The sequence below is a fragment of the Leptodactylus fuscus genome, chromosome 4, assembly GCF_031893055.1.
Source record: "Leptodactylus fuscus isolate aLepFus1 chromosome 4, aLepFus1.hap2, whole genome shotgun sequence".
In the NCBI taxonomy this organism is placed as follows: domain Eukaryota; kingdom Metazoa; phylum Chordata; class Amphibia; order Anura; family Leptodactylidae; genus Leptodactylus; species Leptodactylus fuscus.
The window spans coordinates 29179376-29202643 of NC_134268.1; the positions used below are offsets into that span (position 1 = coordinate 29179376).

Sequence of the window (23268 nt, forward strand, 5' to 3'; positions counted from 1 at the left end):
TTGTGTCCCAGTCTATACAGCAAAGCTGATCAATAAGGTACAGATGGCAGAATTTGTCATCCTATTATGACTCTCCTAGTGGTCAGCGTGAACGCTATCATAGATTTTTATGTTGGTAACAATACCTTTAGATTCTTAACATTTTCTGATAGGCAGATGTAGCAGAGTTAACCCGAATTTTGGCAATTGGTTACACTGTGTGATATCTGAAAAAAAAACCCAATGGAAATCCATTCGTTTGGGGTCCAATTTTGTCCCGAGTGTCAGGGAAGAGTATGTAACACTAAGGAGAAGGAACGTACGTAATGGAGGACATGATTCCTGTTGGTGGCACTTACATGGCGATTAGATGCTGAAGGCACAGCCGTGTAAACTTTGCCATTCATTACAAGCCGTCCCTTGAGAGGATCAAGAGACTTCACAGGATCCAGTCTTCTTGAGCTGAAATCCCTTTAAGACTAATTGGACAGAATCTGCTAATGGGCGTCTAGAGGTTGTAAGTCACCAGGTCCTTCAACCGTCTAAAGATAATGTATGCCCATAATGTATTTCACTAGGACGTACTGACTAACATCGAACTTTAAGGGTCTCTTAAGATGTTGATGCACTTTAAGACGCAGCTTCATCTCATACTCGACTGTCACATAGCTCTCTTTTCACACAAGTGCTTAAGATTTGTGCTTAAGAAGATTTGTCACCCCTCCTGACATGTATGTTTCAATTTCCATGAAATATCAATTCTGGACCATCTTTTCCTATCATTCTGCATTGTGCTGTTCCTCTGTAATTCCTCCAAGTAATTTATGCAACGCTACTCAAATGAATACGACTGAGCTGCAATTCCAAGCACAACCACTGCAAAATGGAGGGTGCTGTATTTCGTATGCAATGAAGTGGCTGTAGTGCTTTTCCAAACAGCTGATCAGTGAGGGTGCTGGATGTCGAACTTAAGGATAAGTGATGAATACCTTAATGTTGGAAAGCCCCTTTAAGTGCAAGATGACGGCAATTCACCATCCATGAGCCAAAAGGATGAGGATGGGCTAGGATATGCTGAAATATTATCCATCCCTGCACTTGCCCTGCTGATCTGTATGGGGGCTGTTTGTTTCCCACCAATTAGATATTTCTGGTCGATCCTAAGGTCATTGCAAAAAATCCCTTTAAATATAAGTGTGCACACTTTTAGGGTTTGGCGCCCGTGTCTATACACACGTATTCAGGGACTCTAATAGCTCGTGTGACCCTGAATATATCCTCATAGAAACTCAATATCTTTTATATAGGAAACAATACCCCATAAAATACATCTGTTCATAGACTTTACATTCTGTTCCCTATAAGTAAGAAAAATGAAATATAGGATCAGCGTCTGCGATGATTTATCTGTTTACTAGGCCGTGTCTGGAAGCAATGCGATGTAGCCTGAACTCTGGTAAGAAATGAACAAGCCAAGTCCAGTGAATAATAGGAAGGAGCGATTCATCAAACTAACATATGGCAAACTGATATATCTCTATGGAGGAGAAAATAATTTAGACATACACCTCTAGTAGAGAATAACATAGTGCCGCCACGTAGTCGAGGTCACCAGATTGACTACACTTCTGATGGATCAGTCAAGGCTTTGGAACAAAATGTCCTTAAATGCTGTTTACACAGCAATCTGTAAAGCAGAGGAGTTACAGACACCGCGTGGCCGACAATTTATAGGCACCGAATACATTATATAGAAGGTGTGATCCCAGGGACACTGGAAGTAACCAAAAGTCTATGGACCATAAATCACAACTTCTCAGATGTTTACTTCTGGGGCTTAACTAAACCAGCTGCCAACATCTGTATCAAAGGTGCCCCCATGTACTGTGACATCACTGTGTGTATTATCTCTGTACTGTGACATCACTGTGTGTATTATCTCTGTACTGTGACATCACTGTGTGTATTATCTCTGTACTGTGACATCACTGTGTGTATTATCCTGTACTGTCACATCACTGTGTATTATCTCTGTACTGTGACATCACTGTGTGTATTTTCTCTGTACTGTGACATCACTGTGTGTATTATCTCTGTACTGTGACATCACTGTGTGTATTATCTCTGTACTGTGACATCACTGTGTGTATTATCCCTGTACTGTGACATCACTGCGTGTATTATCTCTGTACTGTGACATCACTGTGTGTATTATCCTTGTACTGTGACATCACTGTGTGTATTATCCTTGTACTGTGACATCACTGTGTGTATTATCTCTGTACTGTGACATCACTGTGTGTATTATCCTTGTACTGTGACATCACTGTGTGTATTATCCTGTACTGTGACATCACTGTGTGTATTATCTCTGTACTGTGACATCACTGTGTGTATTATCTCTGTACTGTGACATCACTGTGTGTATTATCTCTGTACTGTGACATCACTGTGTGTATTATCTCTATACTGTGACATCACTGTGTGTATTATCCCTGTACTGTGACATCACTGCGTGTATTATCTCTGTACTGTGACATCACTGTGTGTATTATCTCTGTACTGTGACATCACTGTGTGTATTATCCTGTACTGTGACATCACTGTGTGTATTATCTCTGTACTGTGACATCACTGTGTGTATTATCTCTGTACTGTGACATCACTGTGTGTATTATCTCTGTACTGTGACATCACTGTGTGTATTATCCTGTACTGTGACATCACTGTGTGTATTATCTCTGTACTGTGACATCACTGTGTGTATTATCTCTGTACTGTGACATCACTGTGTGTATTATCTCTGTACTGTGACATCACTGTGTGTATTATCTCTGTACTGTGACATCACTGTGTGTATTATCTCTGTACTGTGACATCACTGTGTGTATTATCTCTGTACTGTGACATCACTGTGTGTATTATCCCTGTACTGTGACATCACTGTGTGTATTATCTCTGTACTGTGACATCACTGTGTGTATTATCCCTGTACTGTGACATCACTGCGTGTATTATCCCTGTACTGTGACATCACTGTGTGTATTATCTCTGTACTGTGACATCACTGTGTGTATTATCCTGTACTGTGACATCACTGTGTGTATTATCCCTGTACTGTGACATCACTGTGTGTATTATCCCTGTACTGTGACATCACTGTGTGTTATCCTGTACTGTGACATCACTGTGTGTTAATTATCCCTGTACTGTGACATCACTGTGTGTATTATCTCTGTACTGTGACATCACTGTGTGTATTATCCCTGTACTGTGACATCACTGTGTGTGTTATCCTGTACTGTGACATCACTGTGTGTATTATTCTGTACTGTGACATCACTGTGTGTATTATCTCTGTACTGTGACATCACTGTGTGTATTATCCCTGTACTGTGACATCACTGTGTGTATTATCTCTGTACTGTGACATCACTGTGTGTATTATCTCTGTACTGTGACATCACTGTGTGTATTATCCCTGTACTGTGACATCACTGTGTGTATTATCCCTGTACTGTGACATCACTGTGTGTATTATCCTGTACTGTGACATCACTGTGTGTATTATCCCTGTACTGTGACATCACTGTGTGTATTATCTCTGTACTGTGACATCACTGTGTATTATCTCTGTACTGTGACATCACTGTGTGTATTATCTCTGTACTGTGACATCACTGTGTGTATTATCTCTGTACTGTGACATCACTGTGTGTATTATCCCTGTACTGTGACATCACTGTGTGTGTTATCCTGTACTGTGACATCACTGTGTGTATTATCTCTGTACTGTGACATCACTGTGTGTATTATTCTGTACTGTGACATCACTGTGTGTATTATCTCTGTACTGTGACATTACTGTGTGTATTATCCCTGTACTGTGACATCACTGTGTGTATTATCTCTGTACTGTGACATCACTGTGTGTATTATCTCTGTACTGTGACATCACTGTGTGTATTATCTCTGTACTGTGACATCACTGTGTGTATTATCCCTGTACTGTGACATCACTGTGTGTATTATCTCTGTACTGTGACATCACTGTGTATTATCTCTGTACTGTGACATCACTGTGTGTATTATCCCTGTACTGTGACATCACTGTGTGTATTATCCCTGTACTGTGACAACACTGTGTGTATTATCTCTGTACTGTGACATCACTGTGTGTATTATCCCTGTACTGTGACATCACTGTGTGTATTATCTCTGTACTGTGACATCACTGTGTGTATTATCTCTGTACTGTGACATCACTGTGTGTATTATCTCTGTACTGTGACATCACTGTGTGTATTATCCTGTACTGTCACATCACTGTGTATTATCTCTGTACTGTGACATCACTGTGTGTATTTTCTCTGTACTGTGACATCACTGTGTGTATTATCTCTGTACTGTGACATCACTGTGTGTATTATCTCTGTACTGTGACATCACTGTGTGTATTATCCCTGTACTGTGACATCACTGCGTGTATTATCTCTGTACTGTGACATCACTGTGTGTATTATCCTTGTACTGTGACATCACTGTGTGTATTATCCTTGTACTGTGACATCACTGTGTGTATTATCTCTGTACTGTGACATCACTGTGTGTATTATCCTTGTACTGTGACATCACTGTGTGTATTATCCTGTACTGTGACATCACTGTGTGTATTATCTCTGTACTGTGACATCACTGTGTGTATTATCTCTGTACTGTGACATCACTGTGTGTATTATCTCTGTACTGTGACATCACTGTGTGTATTATCTCTATACTGTGACATCACTGTGTGTATTATCCCTGTACTGTGACATCACTGCGTGTATTATCTCTGTACTGTGACATCACTGTGTGTATTATCTCTGTACTGTGACATCACTGTGTGTATTATCCTGTACTGTGACATCACTGTGTGTATTATCTCTGTACTGTGACATCACTGTGTGTATTATCTCTGTACTGTGACATCACTGTGTGTATTATCTCTGTACTGTGACATCACTGTGTGTATTATCCTGTACTGTGACATCACTGTGTGTATTATCTCTGTACTGTGACATCACTGTGTGTATTATCTCTGTACTGTGACATCACTGTGTGTATTATCTCTGTACTGTGACATCACTGTGTGTATTATCTCTGTACTGTGACATCACTGTGTGTATTATCTCTGTACTGTGACATCACTGTGTGTATTATCTCTGTACTGTGACATCACTGTGTGTATTATCCCTGTACTGTGACATCACTGTGTGTATTATCTCTGTACTGTGACATCACTGTGTGTATTATCCCTGTACTGTGACATCACTGCGTGTATTATCCCTGTACTGTGACATCACTGTGTGTATTATCTCTGTACTGTGACATCACTGTGTGTATTATCCTGTACTGTGACATCACTGTGTGTATTATCCCTGTACTGTGACATCACTGTGTGTATTATCCCTGTACTGTGACATCACTGTGTGTTATCCTGTACTGTGACATCACTGTGTGTTAATTATCCCTGTACTGTGACATCACTGTGTGTATTATCTCTGTACTGTGACATCACTGTGTGTATTATCCCTGTACTGTGACATCACTGTGTGTGTTATCCTGTACTGTGACATCACTGTGTGTATTATTCTGTACTGTGACATCACTGTGTGTATTATCTCTGTACTGTGACATCACTGTGTGTATTATCCCTGTACTGTGACATCACTGTGTGTATTATCTCTGTACTGTGACATCACTGTGTGTATTATCTCTGTACTGTGACATCACTGTGTGTATTATCCCTGTACTGTGACATCACTGTGTGTATTATCCCTGTACTGTGACATCACTGTGTGTATTATCCTGTACTGTGACATCACTGTGTGTATTATCCCTGTACTGTGACATCACTGTGTGTATTATCTCTGTACTGTGACATCACTGTGTATTATCTCTGTACTGTGACATCACTGTGTGTATTATCTCTGTACTGTGACATCACTGTGTGTATTATCTCTGTACTGTGACATCACTGTGTGTATTATCCCTGTACTGTGACATCACTGTGTGTGTTATCCTGTACTGTGACATCACTGTGTGTATTATCTCTGTACTGTGACATCACTGTGTGTATTATTCTGTACTGTGACATCACTGTGTGTATTATCTCTGTACTGTGACATTACTGTGTGTATTATCCCTGTACTGTGACATCACTGTGTGTATTATCTCTGTACTGTGACATCACTGTGTGTATTATCTCTGTACTGTGACATCACTGTGTGTATTATCTCTGTACTGTGACATCACTGTGTGTATTATCCCTGTACTGTGACATCACTGTGTGTATTATCTCTGTACTGTGACATCACTGTGTATTATCTCTGTACTGTGACATCACTGTGTGTATTATCCCTGTACTGTGACATCACTGTGTGTATTATCCCTGTACTGTGACAACACTGTGTGTATTATCTCTGTACTGTGACATCACTGTGTGTATTATCCCTGTACTGTGACATCACTGTGTGTATTATCTCTGTACTGTGACATCACTGTGTGTATTATCTCTGTACTGTGACATCACTGTGTATTATCCCTGTACTGTGACATCACTGTGTGTATTATCTCTGTACTGTGACATCACTGTGTGTATTATCCCTGTACTGTGACATCACTGTGTGTATTATCCCTGTACTGTGACATCACTGTGTGTATTATCTCTGTACTGTGACATCACTGTGTGGATTATCCCTGTACTGTGACATCACTGTGTGTATTATCCCTGTACTGTGACATCACTGTGTGTATTATCCCTGTACTGTGACATCACTGTGTGTATTATCCCTGTACTGTGACATCACTGTGTGTGTTATCCTGTACTGTGACATCACTGTGTGTATTATCCCTGTACTGTGACATCACTGTGTGTATTATCCCTGTACTGTGACATCACTGTGTGTATTATCCCTGTACTGTGACATCACTGTGTGTATTATCCCTGTACTGTGACATCACTGTGTGTATTATCTCTGTACTGTGACATCACTGTGTGTATTATTCTGTACTGTGACATCACTGTGTGTATTATCTCTGTACTGTGACATCACTGTGTGTATTATCCCTGTACTGTGACATCACTGTGTGTATTATCTCTGTACTGTGACATCACTGTGTGTATTATCTCTGTACTGTGACATCACTGTGTGTATTATCTCTGTACTGTGACATCACTGTGTGTATTATCTCTGTACTGTGACATCACTGTGTGTATTATCTCTGTACTGTGACATCACTGTGTATTATCTCTGTACTGTGACATCACTGTGTGTATTATCCCTGTACTGTGACATCACTGTGTGTATTATCCCTGTACTGTTATATCACTGTGTGTATTATCCCTGTACTGTGACATCACTGTGTGTATTATCCTGTACTGTGACATCACTGTGTGTATTATCCCTGTACTGTGACATCACTGTGTGTATTATCCCTGTACTGTGACATCACTGTGTGTTAGCCTATACTGTGACATCACTGTGTGTATTATCCCTGTACTGTGACATCACTGTGTGTATTATCTCTGTACTGTGACATCACTGTGTGTATTATCCTGTACTGTGACATCACTGTGTGTATTATCCCTGTACTGTGACATCACTGTGTGTATTATCCCTGTACTGTGACATCACTGTGTGTTATCCTGTACTGTGACATCACTGTGTGTTAATTATCCCTGTACTGTGACATCACTGTGTGTATTATCTCTGTACTGTGACATCACTGTGTGTATTATCCCTGTACTGTGACATCACTGTGTGTGTTATCCTGTACTGTGACATCACTGTGTGTATTATCTCTGTACTGTGACATCACTGTGTGTATTATTCTGTACTGTGACATCACTATGTGTATTATCTCTGTACTGTGACATCACTGTGTGTATTATCCCTGTACTGTGACATCACTGTGTGTATTATCTCTGTACTGTGACATCACTGTGTGTATTATCTCTGTACTGTGACATCACTGTGTGTATTATCCCTGTACTGTGACATCACTGTGTGTATTATCTCTGTACTGTGACATCACTGTGTATTATCTCTGTACTGTGACATCACTGTGTGTATTATCTCTGTACTGTGACATCACTGTGTGTATTATCTCTGTACTGTGACATCACTGTGTGTATTATCCCTGTACTGTGACATCACTGTGTGTATTATCACTGTACTGTGACATCACTGTGTGTATTATCTCTGTACTGTGACATCACTGTGTGTATTATTCTGTACTGTGACATCACTGTGTGTATTATCTCTGTACTGTGACATTACTGTGTGTATTATCCCTGTACTGTGACATCACTGTGTGTATTATCTCTGTACTGTGACATCACTGTGTGTATTATTCTGTACTGTGACATCACTGTGTGTATTATCTCTGTACTGTGACATCACTGTGTGTATTATCCCTGTACTGTGACATCACTGTGTGTATTATCCCTGTACTGTGACATCACTGTGTGTATTATCTCTGTACTGTGACATCACTGTGTGTATTATTCTGTACTGTGACATCACTGTGTGTATTATCTCTGTACTGTGACATTACTGTGTGTATTATCCCTGTACTGTGACATCACTGTGTGTATTATCTCTGTACTGTGACATCACTGTGTGTATTATCTCTGTACTGTGACATCACTGTGTGTATTATCTCTGTACTGTGACATCACTGTGTGTATTATCCCTGTACTGTGACATCACTGTGTGTATTATCTCTGTACTGTGACATCACTGTGTATTATCTCTGTACTGTGACATCACTGTGTGTATTATCTCTGTACTGTGACATCACTGTGTGTATTATCCCTGTACTGTGACATCACTGTGTGTATTATCCCTGTACTGTGACATCACTGTGTGTATTATCTCTGTACTGTGACATCACTGTGTGTATTATCCCTGTACTGTGACATCACTGTGTGTATTATCCCTGTACTGTGACATCACTGTGTGTATTTTCCCTGCTTGACTTATCACTCCATAGAAATGGATTCCCAATTCTCAAGCTCAGATATATATTAAGTTGGATTTACTTCTTATCTAACACACTGAAAAAGGTAACAAACTCCTGAGCATTTGTGAGGCTGACCCTCCTGCTGCAGATCTCTGTAGTCCCCGCATAACCTCTGCCCACATGTCCCATCCCATGTGGATATGGTTCTCCTTCCAATGTCCATCCGGACTATCTGGAGCATCTGGAGGAGCAGGACGTATTTCCGCTGACAGGGAACATATTGGTGTTATTTATCTCCAATGATGTAAAGTACTCTATAGCCTTCCCATAAGTGTACTTAGCAGAAGCAACGCTGGCATAAAGCTCCGGCACACAAGGGCTTGTAAGAAATTAAATACATGTCAGCACAGAACAATCTCTTATTACTCAGATCTTCGGAGCTTCCAAACCCGCTCTCAAGTAAGTCACCTGAAATTGAAAACTTGAAACTTGTTTTTCTTTTAAATCCATTTTAATTAGATATATGGAACAGTGCAAAAGTTTCAGGTAGATGTGTGAACGAAGAAAAGAGAAATGTAAATTCCATCAATATTTGATGTGACCTTTGCACTTTGGAGGCGGAGTCCTGGAAGTGATGATATGGCCCCCACAGATATAGCCCTGATCTCAACATCCTCCAGTTTGTCTTGGATGACATGGAGAAACAGACGGATTGGAGCAAGGCTACATCCACCGAAGATCTGTGCTTAGGTCTCCAAGATGGCGGGAACAACCTTCCTGCTAAATTCTACCAAAAACTGTCTGCAAGTACCGGGAAGAACTGATGGAAGGCAAAGGGCAAAGGTCACACCAAATTATAATTATAAAATAAATTATTAACCTTTCTACATTTAAAATACTTTTAGGCCCAACCTTTGCAGTGGTATAGTCTACCCCTATGGTACATACAGTATATTGTACATATTCTAGGGTACATATCCTATATACTATACTATATGGTGTGGAGTAGTATATACTATACTATATGGTGTGTACTAGAATATACTATACTATATGGTGTGTACTAGTATGTAATTGTTAAATATCTTGTATTCGCCGGTGAGACTTGTGTCCACTGTTAAATATCCGGACCTGGCCTTGTCCACGATAGGAAGAAGTCAGCTTGTTATAAATCAGTGTAGAGGTTTATTAATATCTTGAAGGAAAACACAGGAACAGGGAAAATGTCCAAATAACACAAATATCAGTCAATTGTCAATAGCTTACATCTTCAGAGAAGTTAAATCATCTGGATATCTTGTAGTTACAGCTTGGTTCATGCTTGTCATCTGATTGGTGGACTTGGGCTGGTTACGACGTCCATGGATGTCCATCTGCCTGGACCACCCACCCTGGTGTTCCCAAAGACAGACCTCCTGGTCTTCCCCTGGTCTTCCCAAAGACAGACCCAGACATGTGTATTTCTTACTCATTTATATTCATGAGAGTGGGTGTTACCTTCCATCTTGTAGCTATGTAAGGAGATTTCTAAAATGGTCTACTCTAACCGCACCCATGCACCCAAAATATAAGACTATGATGTCAGTAGAGTGTTAACCCCATGTCTGCTAGAGAATATTGTAAATATATAATATTTAACATTTCCCCCTTTTGAGAGTGAAATATCTGTTTGAACTCTCAAGATATACCATACAACAATATTCATTCAATTAGATTATATCTTCTTTCTTCTTTGCTGAATACTGGAACTTAATTTTCATTAATTGTCCATATAATAATTTCATCAATTTGCGATACATTTTGACATTAGTAAACGTTATGGTATGTTATGGTAAACTGTGATCAAAGATGGAAACAATTTGATCCACTATCTAACCTACACCTGATGAAGGCTCTTCTTTCATCGTCTGGTCTTCTGGTCATCTCTTCTTCCGTCATAATAGAAGGCTTATTACCACAAATGTAGTTCTTGACTTAAAGTCCTTTAGATTTCCTCCGTGTTGTGCAGATATTATAACATTGTCCATTAAAGTTCATATTGTGAAGATATTGATATAACAGCAAAGTCCATATGTTATGTTTCACTTTACCAAGACATAGACTGTAGAGGAGTTTCCTTTGGTAATTCCCTTGACCACCTGTCACTGTAGAATCATGTGACACTTCTGGAGCAATACTGCAAAAGCAAGGCAAGTGTGAATTCTGACATCATCCCTGCTGCTTGTCAGTAAGGTTCAGTCCTGGAATCTCAGTCTCTTGGATACACAATTTCTGTGTTCGGGTTCTATCATTCACAACCCTTTTGCTCACCAAACAACTTGAAGTCTTGAAATAGAGAAGATTCCACCAAACATTGATGAGGACGTCTTTATATTTGTCCAATCATCAGCTGATCAAAGGTTCCAACCTCCAGTAATAATTTTTAAACACAGTCCTTGGCATAAGCTTAAGCATATAGCATCATACCTTCAGGTTATCTTTTCCTGCACATCTTCTTCTTGTAACTGTTAAAGTCTTTTTATTAACATTTGATATCAAACTTTCTCATAATCTTGGACTTGATTGAAGATAAGTTTTCTTTCCCTAATAGCTAAGCCAAACTAGGCAATTAACTAAACTATAATATCACAGTGTACCATATCATTCATTTATAGATCAGACTTCTCTTTACATTGTATCAATATTTATATTTGACTTATTAAAATATTGATATTCAATACATTTATCAAACTATCAGATAATAGTACTTTGGATACAATAATCTATATAAACATCATATATCAACATATATATCTTTATATCTATATGTATGAATATATATGTGTAATACATTACTTGTGATGACAAATTGCAACATAACTCTGAAATATAATGTGATTATTAATTACCATTCTATAGACAATCACTATATTTATTCTTTAGTTAGAACTTTTCACCAATTATACTAAACATATATTCCTATATGAGTGTGTTATCATACTTATCATACATTTTCTAAAGTTTAATCACTTTATTATCCTTTTTAATAAGAAATAATTTTATTTTGAACATTACTTTATTAATTATCATTGTGTTCCTTATCTGAGACACAATATTAACCCTTTATTCATAAAAACTTATGTGACTAAAGTTTCCTCTTAACACCTCGTCTCTTCACAGACTCCTGTGTCCTTTTTTAACCTTTCAGATACCTCCAATACCAAGAATAGAGACAAGACTTAACATACTTGACTGTCTTTAACTTAACTGTATATATTCTTGTGTACTGGCTGTATGTGAATACCATATATATGAAATAAGTATATAAACATAAACTTTTCAAAATATGTCACATCCTATAATCAGAAGTTTGAAGAATAAACCAGAGACTATCTCTCTTGATATCCCATATCCTTTGATGATATTATGCTTCTCCTTTCATGAAGATGATTAGCTTATCTTATTTGCATATAAGACACTTATGTTTTCCCAATGTTTGTTTTCCCAATGTTTGTTTTCCCAATGTTTGTAGATGTTGATGTGTGTAAGTGTATGCAAGTGTGTGTGTACATGTAAGAATACATAATGAATAATAATACAATAAATCAATACTGCAATACTGGCTATAGCTAACTAGATTTTCCCACCATAACTAATATATTTATTATCCCATGATCCAATTACCACAATAAACCTTTATTATTTGTCAGGTTTGAACAAATATATTGAAGATTATCTGTATCTTCTCAAAAGCTACTTTTTCCTACAGAATGTTCACCTAAAATAACCTTGCTTTGTAGTGCAGCTGTCACCTTTTCTCTCAGCTCATGTGACTTAAACACTTGGTTTTCCTGTAGGTATAAACATATGAGGTTCCTTTCAATGGATTTCACATATATTTGCTAATTTCCCAATTTAATATAGAGTATCACATAAGATAAAAAATAGAAAGAAATAGAAAAAGAAAATAGAAATAGAAAATAGAAAGAAATAGAAAATAGAAAGAAAATAGACGTCTCTTTGTTGGATATATTTTCCTTTTTTCCTTGTTGGATGCATCCTGATTTTCTTAGGCCTATTTGTGATGTCACAGATCTGTAGTATACACCAGTGGACACATAACACACATAACACTTATACTGACCAGCCCATCAGGGTCACAGGTCACAGTGTGTTGCTGTCAATCAACTGACCACATGAACGAACACTTATTCTCACAGTAAGTAAGAGCTCCATGCCTAGTTGCATGCCTTCATACATAATGGATTATAACTTGAAAATCCTAAAAACATGGACTTTACATGAAACTATTGAAAAACATGCTTGAGGTAAGTTAGAACTTCTATCACTTTATCATGCATTGTTATTAGTCACACCATGTGAAATTAGTTTACTCATTAATAGTTAGACACTCCATGTATTCTTTTGGCTATAAGGAAAGAATGATGAATGAATGGACATCACTGATTGAACTGATCCATTTTTCCATATATCTATATCTGATGAGAAAAAATAGATAAACTTTAGCAAAAACCAAATTAATACAATAATGATTTTAACCAATGGAAAATTTAATAACTTTATGGATCCCTAGTACTATTTGATCATATTCATATAATGTACATAACATGTTCCTCCTCTCTCTGCATCCAGAGAGTGGACTATGACAAAAATCTGTCACCACACATCAGGCTCTTCTCCTATATGTGTGTGTATATATATAATAATATGATCCATAGTATTATTCACAATAGCATAATTAGGATTATTTTACAAACATTATCACATAATCATGTGGATTATACCTGATCATTGGACTTCTCCTCATATAAAAGGGATTTCTCTTTACATAGCCAAATAGTACATAAGTAAATACTCAATAGACAGTCATTCCTTCAGAGATACTTTTAAACTCGACCCCTGACCTTCCTGTCAATCACATCCCACAATAACTCCACCAGGTCATTAGAGAATGCCAAGCTTGCCCTTTTCCTAAAAATATTAGGTAGCTCAAATTCCTCTTGGTTACTGGGAAGATCTGACATTTTGGAGACAACTGGTACATTCCCAGATACATTCTTTTGCAGATACTCAATAGATTTGGCTGGCTGCAATTCTTTAATTTCAGTTAATAATGGAATTTCAATTTGTGGATTTTCTTGCATGGCATATGGTTTATATGCAACATGTAATTTCCTACGTTTCTCATAGATTTTGTCACTTTCCCTCCTATAAATAGGGGACACTTTAACATGATTTGACAGATGTCTCTTAATAGGCTTTGCTTTTTGCTTTGGACATACTCGATTTACATTTGACATATGTTTCTGATGTCTTCTGGCCATGTCCAATAAACTAGCAGCTTCAAATAAAGTCTTCTTATCTGAGGCACTGGCAAGGGTGACTGCATCCAAAAATTTGAACTTTTTAACAAAACTTTTCACCATAGATGAAGAGTTCACCTTTTGAATGACAGTTTTGTATGTTCTCTCAAATTTAGACATGAATGCATATGTACATTCTTTTCTGCCAATCTTTATCTCATTCAGTATGTCAGATGTTGGCATGCTGTCACCTCTAGTGCACCAGATTAATTTCTTTAATCTCTCCACATCACTGTCTTTTAACCATTCATTTGACTCATTATCATAAGACATTTTTGCAGACAAACGTTCTGTAAAATCAATAGGAAGCCATAATTTAAACAGTTTATTTCTCTGTTCAATATTTAGATCAAATTTCTCTGCATGGCTTTCAAAAATTTCTGAGTTTCTACACACATGGATCTTTACATCATATGTGGGAATGGCTTTACTCAGATTGATCAAATATTCCTGAGATTTTAATTTCAATTTAGTTTCTTGTATCATTTGTTCCTCACCATCTATGGCCATTACTGCCATGTGGTGCTCTTTGTCAACATGTTGAGATTTCTCATTATCTGTCTGAACAGATTTATGCATACTATTTCTTAATTTCTTCTCTGTTACCACGTCATTAAAAATCTTTACCATAGAAGCTATATTCCTAAATACCTGCTTCTCTTTTGTAGAACAAATTCTATTTTCAATCTTAGAATTTGCCTGCTCACATTGTGTATATAAATCTTGCCATATACTCTCTAAACTGTCACTAGGCACAACTTTAAACTCAACGTTACATTTCTTAGACAATGACTCTAATTTTTCCATACTTTAAAAGTAAAATCTTTACTCACCACTGTAGAAAGCTTCACCTTTAGCTTGTCCTTGGAACAGTTGGTCCCTGTCATCAGAACGTCTCAGTACGTCTGGCACTTGTGGTCCTTCTGTGTTTCCTCACTGGCTTTCCTCACACAGGCTTCCGTATCATATAACACGTGCAACAGTCATCTGTATCTCACCAATATAAGTTCTTTTTCAAAGTCTTCCTGAATCTTGCAATTCATACAACTTGCAAAATACTCCTCTCTTCCCCCTTAATTGCAAGTGAACGGAACGAGAAAAACAGGAAAAAAAACGACCGTGCCTGGCTCGCCACTGTTAAATAGCCATGAAGTAACGGAGGAAGGCTGGCTCGCCACTGTTAAATATCTTGTATTCGCCGGTGAGACTTGTGTCCACTGTTAAATATCCGGACCTGGCCTTGTCCACGATAGGAAGAAGTCAGCTTGTTATAAATCAGTGTAGAGGTTTATTAATATCTTGAAGGAAAACACAGGAACAGGGAAAATATACAAATAACACAAATATCAGTCAATTGTCAATAGCTTACATCTTCAGAGAAGTTAAATCATCTGGATATCTTGTAGTTACAGCTTGGTTCATGCTTGTCATCTGATTGGTGGACTTGGGCTGGTTACGACGTCCATGGATGTCCATCTGCCTGGACCACCCACCCTGGTGTTCCCAAAGACAGACCTCCTGGTCTTCCCCTGGTCTTCCCAAAGACAGACCCAGACATGTGTATTTCTTACTCATTTATATTCATGAGAGTGGGTGTTACCTTCCATCTTGTAGCTATGTAAGGAGATTTCTAAAATGGTCTACTCTAACCGCACCCATGCACCCAAAATATAAGACTATGATGTCAGTAGAGTGTTAACCCCATGTCTGCTAGAGAATATTGTAAATATATAATATTTAACAGTAATATACTATATGGTGTGGAGTAGTATATACTATACTATATGGTGTCAACTAGTATATACTATACTATATGGTGTGGAGTAGTATATACAGTCCTATGAAAAAGTTTGGGCACCCCTATTAATCTTAATAATTTTTAGTTCTAAATATTTTGGTGTTTGCAACAGCCATTTCAGTTTGATATATCTAATAACTGATGGACACAGTAATATTTCAGGATTGAAATGAGGTTTATTGTACTAACAGAAAATGCGCAATATGCATTAAACCAAAATTTGACTGGTGCAAAAATATGAGCACCTCAACAGAAAAGTGACATTAATATTTAGTAGATCCTCCTTTTGCAAAGATAACAGCCTCTAGTCGCTTCCAGTAGCTTTTAATCAGTTCCTGGATCCTGGATGAAGGGATTTTGGACCATTTCTTTCTACAAAACAATTCAAGTTCAGTTAAGTTTGAGGGTCGCCGAACATGGACAGCCCGCTCTCAAATGATCTGAAAACAAAGATTGTTCAACATAGTTGTTCAGGGGAAGGATACAAAACGTTGTCTCAGAGATTTAACCTGTCAGTTTCCACTGTGAGGAACATAGTAAGGAAATGGAAGACCACAGGGACAGTTCTTGTTAAGCCCAGAAGTGGCAGGCCAAGAAAAATATCAGAAAGGCAGAGAAGAAGAATGGTGAGAACAGTCAAGGACAATCCACAGACCACCTCCAAAGAGCTGCAGCATCATCTTGCTGCAGATGGTGTCACTGTGCATCGGTCAACTATACAGCGCACTTTGCACAAATAGAAGCTGTATGGGAGAGTGATGAGAAAGAAGCCGTTTCTGCACGTACGCCACAAATAGAGTTGCCTGAGGTATGAAAAAGCACATTTGGACAAGGCAGCTTCATTTTGGAAACAAAAATTGAATTGTTTGGTTATAAAAAAAGGCGTTATGCATGGCGTCCAAAAAGAAACAGCATTCCAAGAAAAACACATGCTACCCACTGTAAAATTTGGTGGAGGTTCCATCATGCTTTGGGGCTGTGTGGCCAATGCCGGCATCGGGAATCTTGTTAAAGTTGAGGGTCGCATGGATTCCACTCAGTATCAGCAGATTCTTGAGAATAATGTTCAAGAATCAGTGACGAAGTTGAAGTTACGCCGAGGATGGAGATTTCAGCAATACAATGTCCAAACACCGCTCCAAATCCTCAGGCATTCATGCAGAGGAACAATTACAATGTTCTGGAATGGCCATCCCAGTCCCCAGACCTGAATATCATTGAACATCTGTGGGATGATTTGAAGAGGGCTGTCCATGCTCGGCGACCATCTAACTTAACTGAACTTGAATTGTTTGTCCAAAATACCTTCATCCAGGATCCAGGAACTGATTAAAAGCTACAGGAAGCGACTAGAGGCTGTTATCTTTGCAAAAGGAGGATCTACTAAATATTAATGTCACTTTTCTGTTGAGGTGCCCATACTTTTGCACTGGTCAAATTTTGGTTTAATGCATATTGCGCATTCTCTGTTAGTACAATAAACCTCATTTCAATCCTGAAATATTACTGTGTCCATCAGTTATTAGATATATCAAACTGAAATGGCTGTTGCAAACACCAAAATATTTAGAACTAAAAATGATTAAGATTAATAGGGGTGCCCAAACTTTTTCATAGGACTGTAGTATACTATATGGTGTGCACTAGCATATACTATACTATATGGTGTCTACTAGTATATACTATACTATATGGTGTGTACTAGTATATACTATACTATATGGTGTGTACTAGTATATACTATACTATATGGTGTGAACTAGTATGTACTATACTATATGGTGCTTACATTCTCTAGGGTACTTACGTATACTGTACCTTTAAATCACCATTGCAAAGTCAGCTCTGCTACATCTGTGCAGATTTTCACATTCTGTTACAACCATGTATTAGGGTTTTTCGTAAGACTAAGTGAGTTTTCAGTAAAAATGCACGCAAAGAGTTAAATGACCAATTCATCTCGGCTATACGTTTACAGTCAAAGCCGGGCTAATCCCCTCTAACAAGCAGCTACTTCAAGTTATAATACAAAGTAGTACAAAAAGATAAAAAAAATACTGTTTACAAAATGTTATAATAGGGCGGCCGCATGCATAGCGAGTAGTCGGTGCCAGCGGCACTTGGAAACACACAGCAAAGCTTCCCCGAGTTCTGGCAACGCATAAATTAAAGATTCAGACTAATTAAAGCAAAAATTGATAGAGACAGAAAATTTACCAGATTAAAACACATTGATTAATGATTCTCCAGGATTATCATTTCATTTCCTGTTGTTTTCATTCGCAGGAACAGAATTTCAGAAAATGATCCAAAGTATATTATTAAGACAAGGAAGTGTAGAAGTTTCCGGAAAGGAATAATTGATTAGACACAAGACGAGGTCAGGGAGTGTTACTCTAGTGCAGCGGCCTTAGATGGTTAATACAGGAGGGTGACTATAGAGGGTGCAGAGGTAGCAATTGTAACAAGGGGGCCTAAGGGCCACACAAGAGGGTACATAAGGCTGAGACACCTCTGGGCTATATAAGAGGGCATCTAAGGCTGAGACACTTCTGGGCTATATAAGAGGGCACCTAAGACTGTGAAACCTCTGGGCTACATAACAGGGCACCTAAGGCTGAGACACCTCTGGGCTACATAACAGGGCACCTAAGGCTGTGAAACGTCTGAGCCATATAAGAGGGCACCTAAGGCTAAGCAACCACTGGGCCATATAAGAGGGCACTTAAGGCTGAGATACCTCTGGGCCATATAAGAGGGCACCTAAGGCTAAGCAACCTCTGGGCCATATAAGAGGGCACTTAAGGCTGAGATACCTCTGGGCCATATAAGAGGGCACCTAAGGCTAAGCAACCTCTGGGCCATATAAGAGGGCACCTAAGGCTGAGACACCTCTAGGCTATATAAGAGGGTACCTAAGGTTGAGTAACCTTTGTGCCACATAAGAGGGTACCTAAGGCTGAAAAACCTCTGGGCCATATAAGAGAGCACCTAAGGCTGTGAAACCTCTGGGCCATATAAGAGGGCACCTAAGGCTGAGACACCTCTGAGCCATATAAGAGGGTATCTAAGGCTGAGAAACCTCTGAGCCATATCAGAGAGTACCTAAGGCTAAGGAACCTCTGGGCCATATATAATAGGGCACCTAAGGCTGTGAAACCTCTGGGCTATATAAGAGAGCACATAAGGCTAAGTAACCTCTGGGCAATATAAGAGGGCACCACCTGATGCCAATGGACACCTCACCTCTGGGCAATATAAGAGAGCACCTAAGGCTTAGTAACCTCTGGGCCACATAAGAGGACATCTAAGGCAGTGAAACCTCTGGGCCACATAAGAGGGTACCTAAGGCTAAGGAACCTCTGGGCCTATATAAGAGGGCACCTAAGGCTGAGAAGCCTCTGGGCCATATAAGAAGGTACCTAAGGCTGAGACACCTCTGGGCCACATAAGAGGGCACCAGTATCAGCTCTAGAAGGTGTCGGGCCCTTTAACAGCAATCGACCCAGAACTTCAAGTTGAGTTTACCCTGCCATAATATTGTGACCAACCAGCATAAGAATCCCATGGAGTTGTAGACTTGGTGGTGCCCCTTTAAAATGAGTGACCAATTGCTATCCATGTGGAGTTCCTATATAACCTGGGACTCAATAACCTGGGACTCAATATAATCGAGAACGACCATGTATGTTGCTACCCTTGATCCTTTTTGTCCTCTTGGACAACATCTATAGAAGGGTTATTACTAATTGTCAGCACGCACACAGCCTTGTTGTATGTGTACACACAATGCGCCTCAATGGGCCACAACTGGCCAACAAGCCACCTCAGATCTATGGGTCAATGGTACGGAGGAGGTGCACGCCTTGTTCTAAATGGCTTGTCAGATACAACATGTGTGCATCTAAAGGAAAACCTATGCCAGCTCCTGGTTAGCTTACATTTCTGGCATCATTTATGTCAGAAAACTGGGGGCAAAAAACTTTAAAAGTTGCAAGTTTTGCACAAAAATTCTGCAAGTTTGCACCAAAAAGTGCAACTTTTTTTTTTTTTTTTTTTAAATATCAGCTTTTTTCAGGTCTTAGGCACACAAGGCATGATAGATCTGTTTGCCCCTGCACATACAGTTTTGCCAAATGAATGCATCCTTAGACTGCATAGTATTTTACCCCATTTTTTATATACCCCTAAATTTGTTCATTATCCAAAATTTTATTAGCCTTTATTATTAAAGCTTTTTGGTTTTGCACAGAACAATCCAACTAAGGCAAAGAAATTGTGTACAATTCCACAGAAAATATGACCAGTATGTGCTGATTGATTTTCCATATAGACCATTGCCCCCTAGTGGCCAAAATATCATGAAATGCAAAATGACATTACAACAGATTTCAATGAACTGTAGTAATATACAAACATGCGAAATCAATAGTAAATAGCGCAGGCATATCTTTGCAGCGTCCCTGTCGTTACACATGTACCGATCGATTCGTTCTCATTGACCCTTAATACAGTAATGTGGTAATTTAGATAACACATAATGCTCAAAGCAGAAACGCGCGAAGTTCAAGGTTTTTTTTAAATAATTGATTTTCACAAATATCAAGCCGGCTGCATTATTGATCTATAACATAAATGAACTGGAAAACGGTTTTTACTGTTAAAGTGAATGGAGGTGACCTGCAGTAAGGGCCTCGGGGACACGGAGACAGCGGCTCCTGACTAGAATGCACCGACATCTGCGGCTTATGTGGTAGATAATATACCGTAGGATACTGAACCAAATACATAAAACATGAATACGCGAATTCAGGCCACATAGCCAGTAACAAATCTAGGCCGCCAAGCCAATGCCGAACGTCCCCAGTTTGGTTTCTAGATCTTAAAAAACACATTGAAAAATAAAGCCATAGCCCGACCTTCTGCTGCTGAACATTGTGATCGATGCTCCGTCTCACATTCACCAATGATCTTCTTTGGCTTGTCTGCTAGACCTGAAAAACACAAGACATCTCCTTTAGCAGGAATAAGATCAAGAAAATCAGGTCCTGCCTTATCATACGCCACTACCCTACACATCATAGACACCATGATAGTACTTAAGGGTTAATATCGGAACTTAAAGGCAACCCGTCTCCATCATCGATAAGTCAGATTTAGTAAAGACTTGTATTCCCTCTATTATATAACAATTCTGCAGCATCTTTTCTTATAAGTTTGTGTTGTGTTCCTCTGTTGTTCCTCTTAGAAATTCATAGATAAACTACAAACTGGATGTTACTAGTTAAGGGAGTGTCAGTAATATTGTGTGTGGGGATACACCCCTTTAATAAGGAGAATGGTAACACCCAATTATCATTTTATTCATAAATTTCAAGTAGGAATAACAGAGGGTTGATATAATCAGTGGTGTAACTACTGGGATAGCAGGTGTAGCCGCTGCCACAGGCCCCGGGACAAATATATAATTTACTAGGAAGCAGGAAAAAAATTCAGAATGGGGTGGATTTGAAGAAAAAATGCATTTCTGCGACTTTCTTACGGGCTTCGGTTTTACGGCGTTCACTGTGCAGCCAAAATGACATGTCCCCTGTATTCTGTGTTTCGGTACGGTTCCAGGGATACCAAATTTATATGGTTTTATTTACATTTTGACCCCTAAAAAAAATTCCAAAACTGTGTTAAAAATTTTTTTTTCTAAAAGTCGCCATATTCCGACGGCCGTAACTTTTTTATACGTAAGTGTACGGGGATGCATAGGGCGTCTTTTTTTGCGGGGCCGTGTGTACTTTTTAGTTCTACCATTTTCGGGAAATGTTATTGCTTTGATCACTTTTTATTCAAATTTTTATCAGAATCAAAACAGTGAAAAAACGGCGGTTTGGTACTTTCGACTATTTTTCCCGCTACGGCGTTTACCGAACAGGAAAAATATTTTTATAGTTTTGTAGAGCGGGCGATTTCGGACGCGGGGATAACTAACATGTATGTGTTTCACAGTTTTTAACTACTTTTATATGTGTTCTAGGGAAAGGGGGGTGATTTGAACTTTTAATTCTTTTTATATTTTTTTATATTTTTTTTAACTTTTTTTTTAATTTTTTTTTTGCATTTATTAGACCCCCTAGGGGTATTGAACCCCAGGGGGTCTGATCACTAATGCAATGCATTACAATGCTAATGCATTGCAATGCATTGCAAAAAAGCATCCTTTCTTTTGCAGGCTGCATAGACCAGCCTGCAAAAGAGAGGATTTGCAGACAAGCCTGGGAGCCTGTACAAGGCTCCCGGCTGTCATGGCAAAGGGACGTCAGCCCTGGAGCATGCTCCAGGAGCCGGCGATCCCGGCCAAAATGGCGGCGCCCATGCGCCGCCGGGAAGATGGCGCCTCCGGCGCCTTTGACCGCGGCGCCGGAGGGGTTAATGCCTCTGATCGGCCCAGGGACCGATCGGAGGCATTAGAGCCAGTTGTCTACTGCTTAAAGCAGTAGACACCCGGCGGCTATGGCGGCCGCCCGGCTCCCGGGCGGTCGCCATAGTTACAGACCCGACATGCGCCGTACTATTACGGCGCATGTCGGGAAGGGGTTAATAGACCGTTACCAGGCCCTATTTACTTACCGATCCTGGCAGAGGCTGGGATCAGTAAGTAACGCCGCAGGCCCCACTATCACTATTATTATACTCGTGAGTCTTTTCAGAGGCCCCAGAACGGTAAAGGAACATAATAAACGTGTTGCTTACCTTTCCATGCTCGTGGCAGGCTTCGGGCATAATTGTGCATAGTATAATATTTGTTCATGGGTGTCCACAGTGGGCATAATACTGTGTGCAAGAGCCACTATGGGGTATAATACTGTGTGCAGGGGCCACTATGAGGACATAATACTGTGTGCAGGGGCCACTATGATGCATAATACTGTGTGCAGGAGCCACTATGGGGGATAATACTGTGTGCAAGAGCCACTATGGGGTATAATACTGTGTGCAGGGGCCACTATGATGCATAATACTGTGTGCAGGGGCCACTATGGTGCATAATACTGTGTGCAGGGGCCATTATGGTGCATAATACTGTGTGCAGGGGCCATTATGGTGCATAATACTGTGTGCAGGAGC

The 23268-nt window shown here is 39.3% G+C and overlaps 1 protein-coding gene across 2 annotated transcripts in view; it reads right to left on the minus strand.

Annotated features, from left to right (window-relative positions):
* The window catches only part of OXR1 (oxidation resistance 1), a 358052-nt gene that overhangs the window by 270620 nt on the left and 64164 nt on the right, over positions 1-23268 (minus strand). For both annotated transcript variants that reach the window (XM_075270242.1, XM_075270241.1), the window contains exon 2: positions 21069-21143. In XM_075270242.1, the coding sequence (XP_075126343.1) occupies positions 21069-21085 (17 nt within the window). In that variant the 5' untranslated portion in view covers positions 21086-21143. The remainder of the gene's footprint in view (positions 1-21068; positions 21144-23268) is intronic.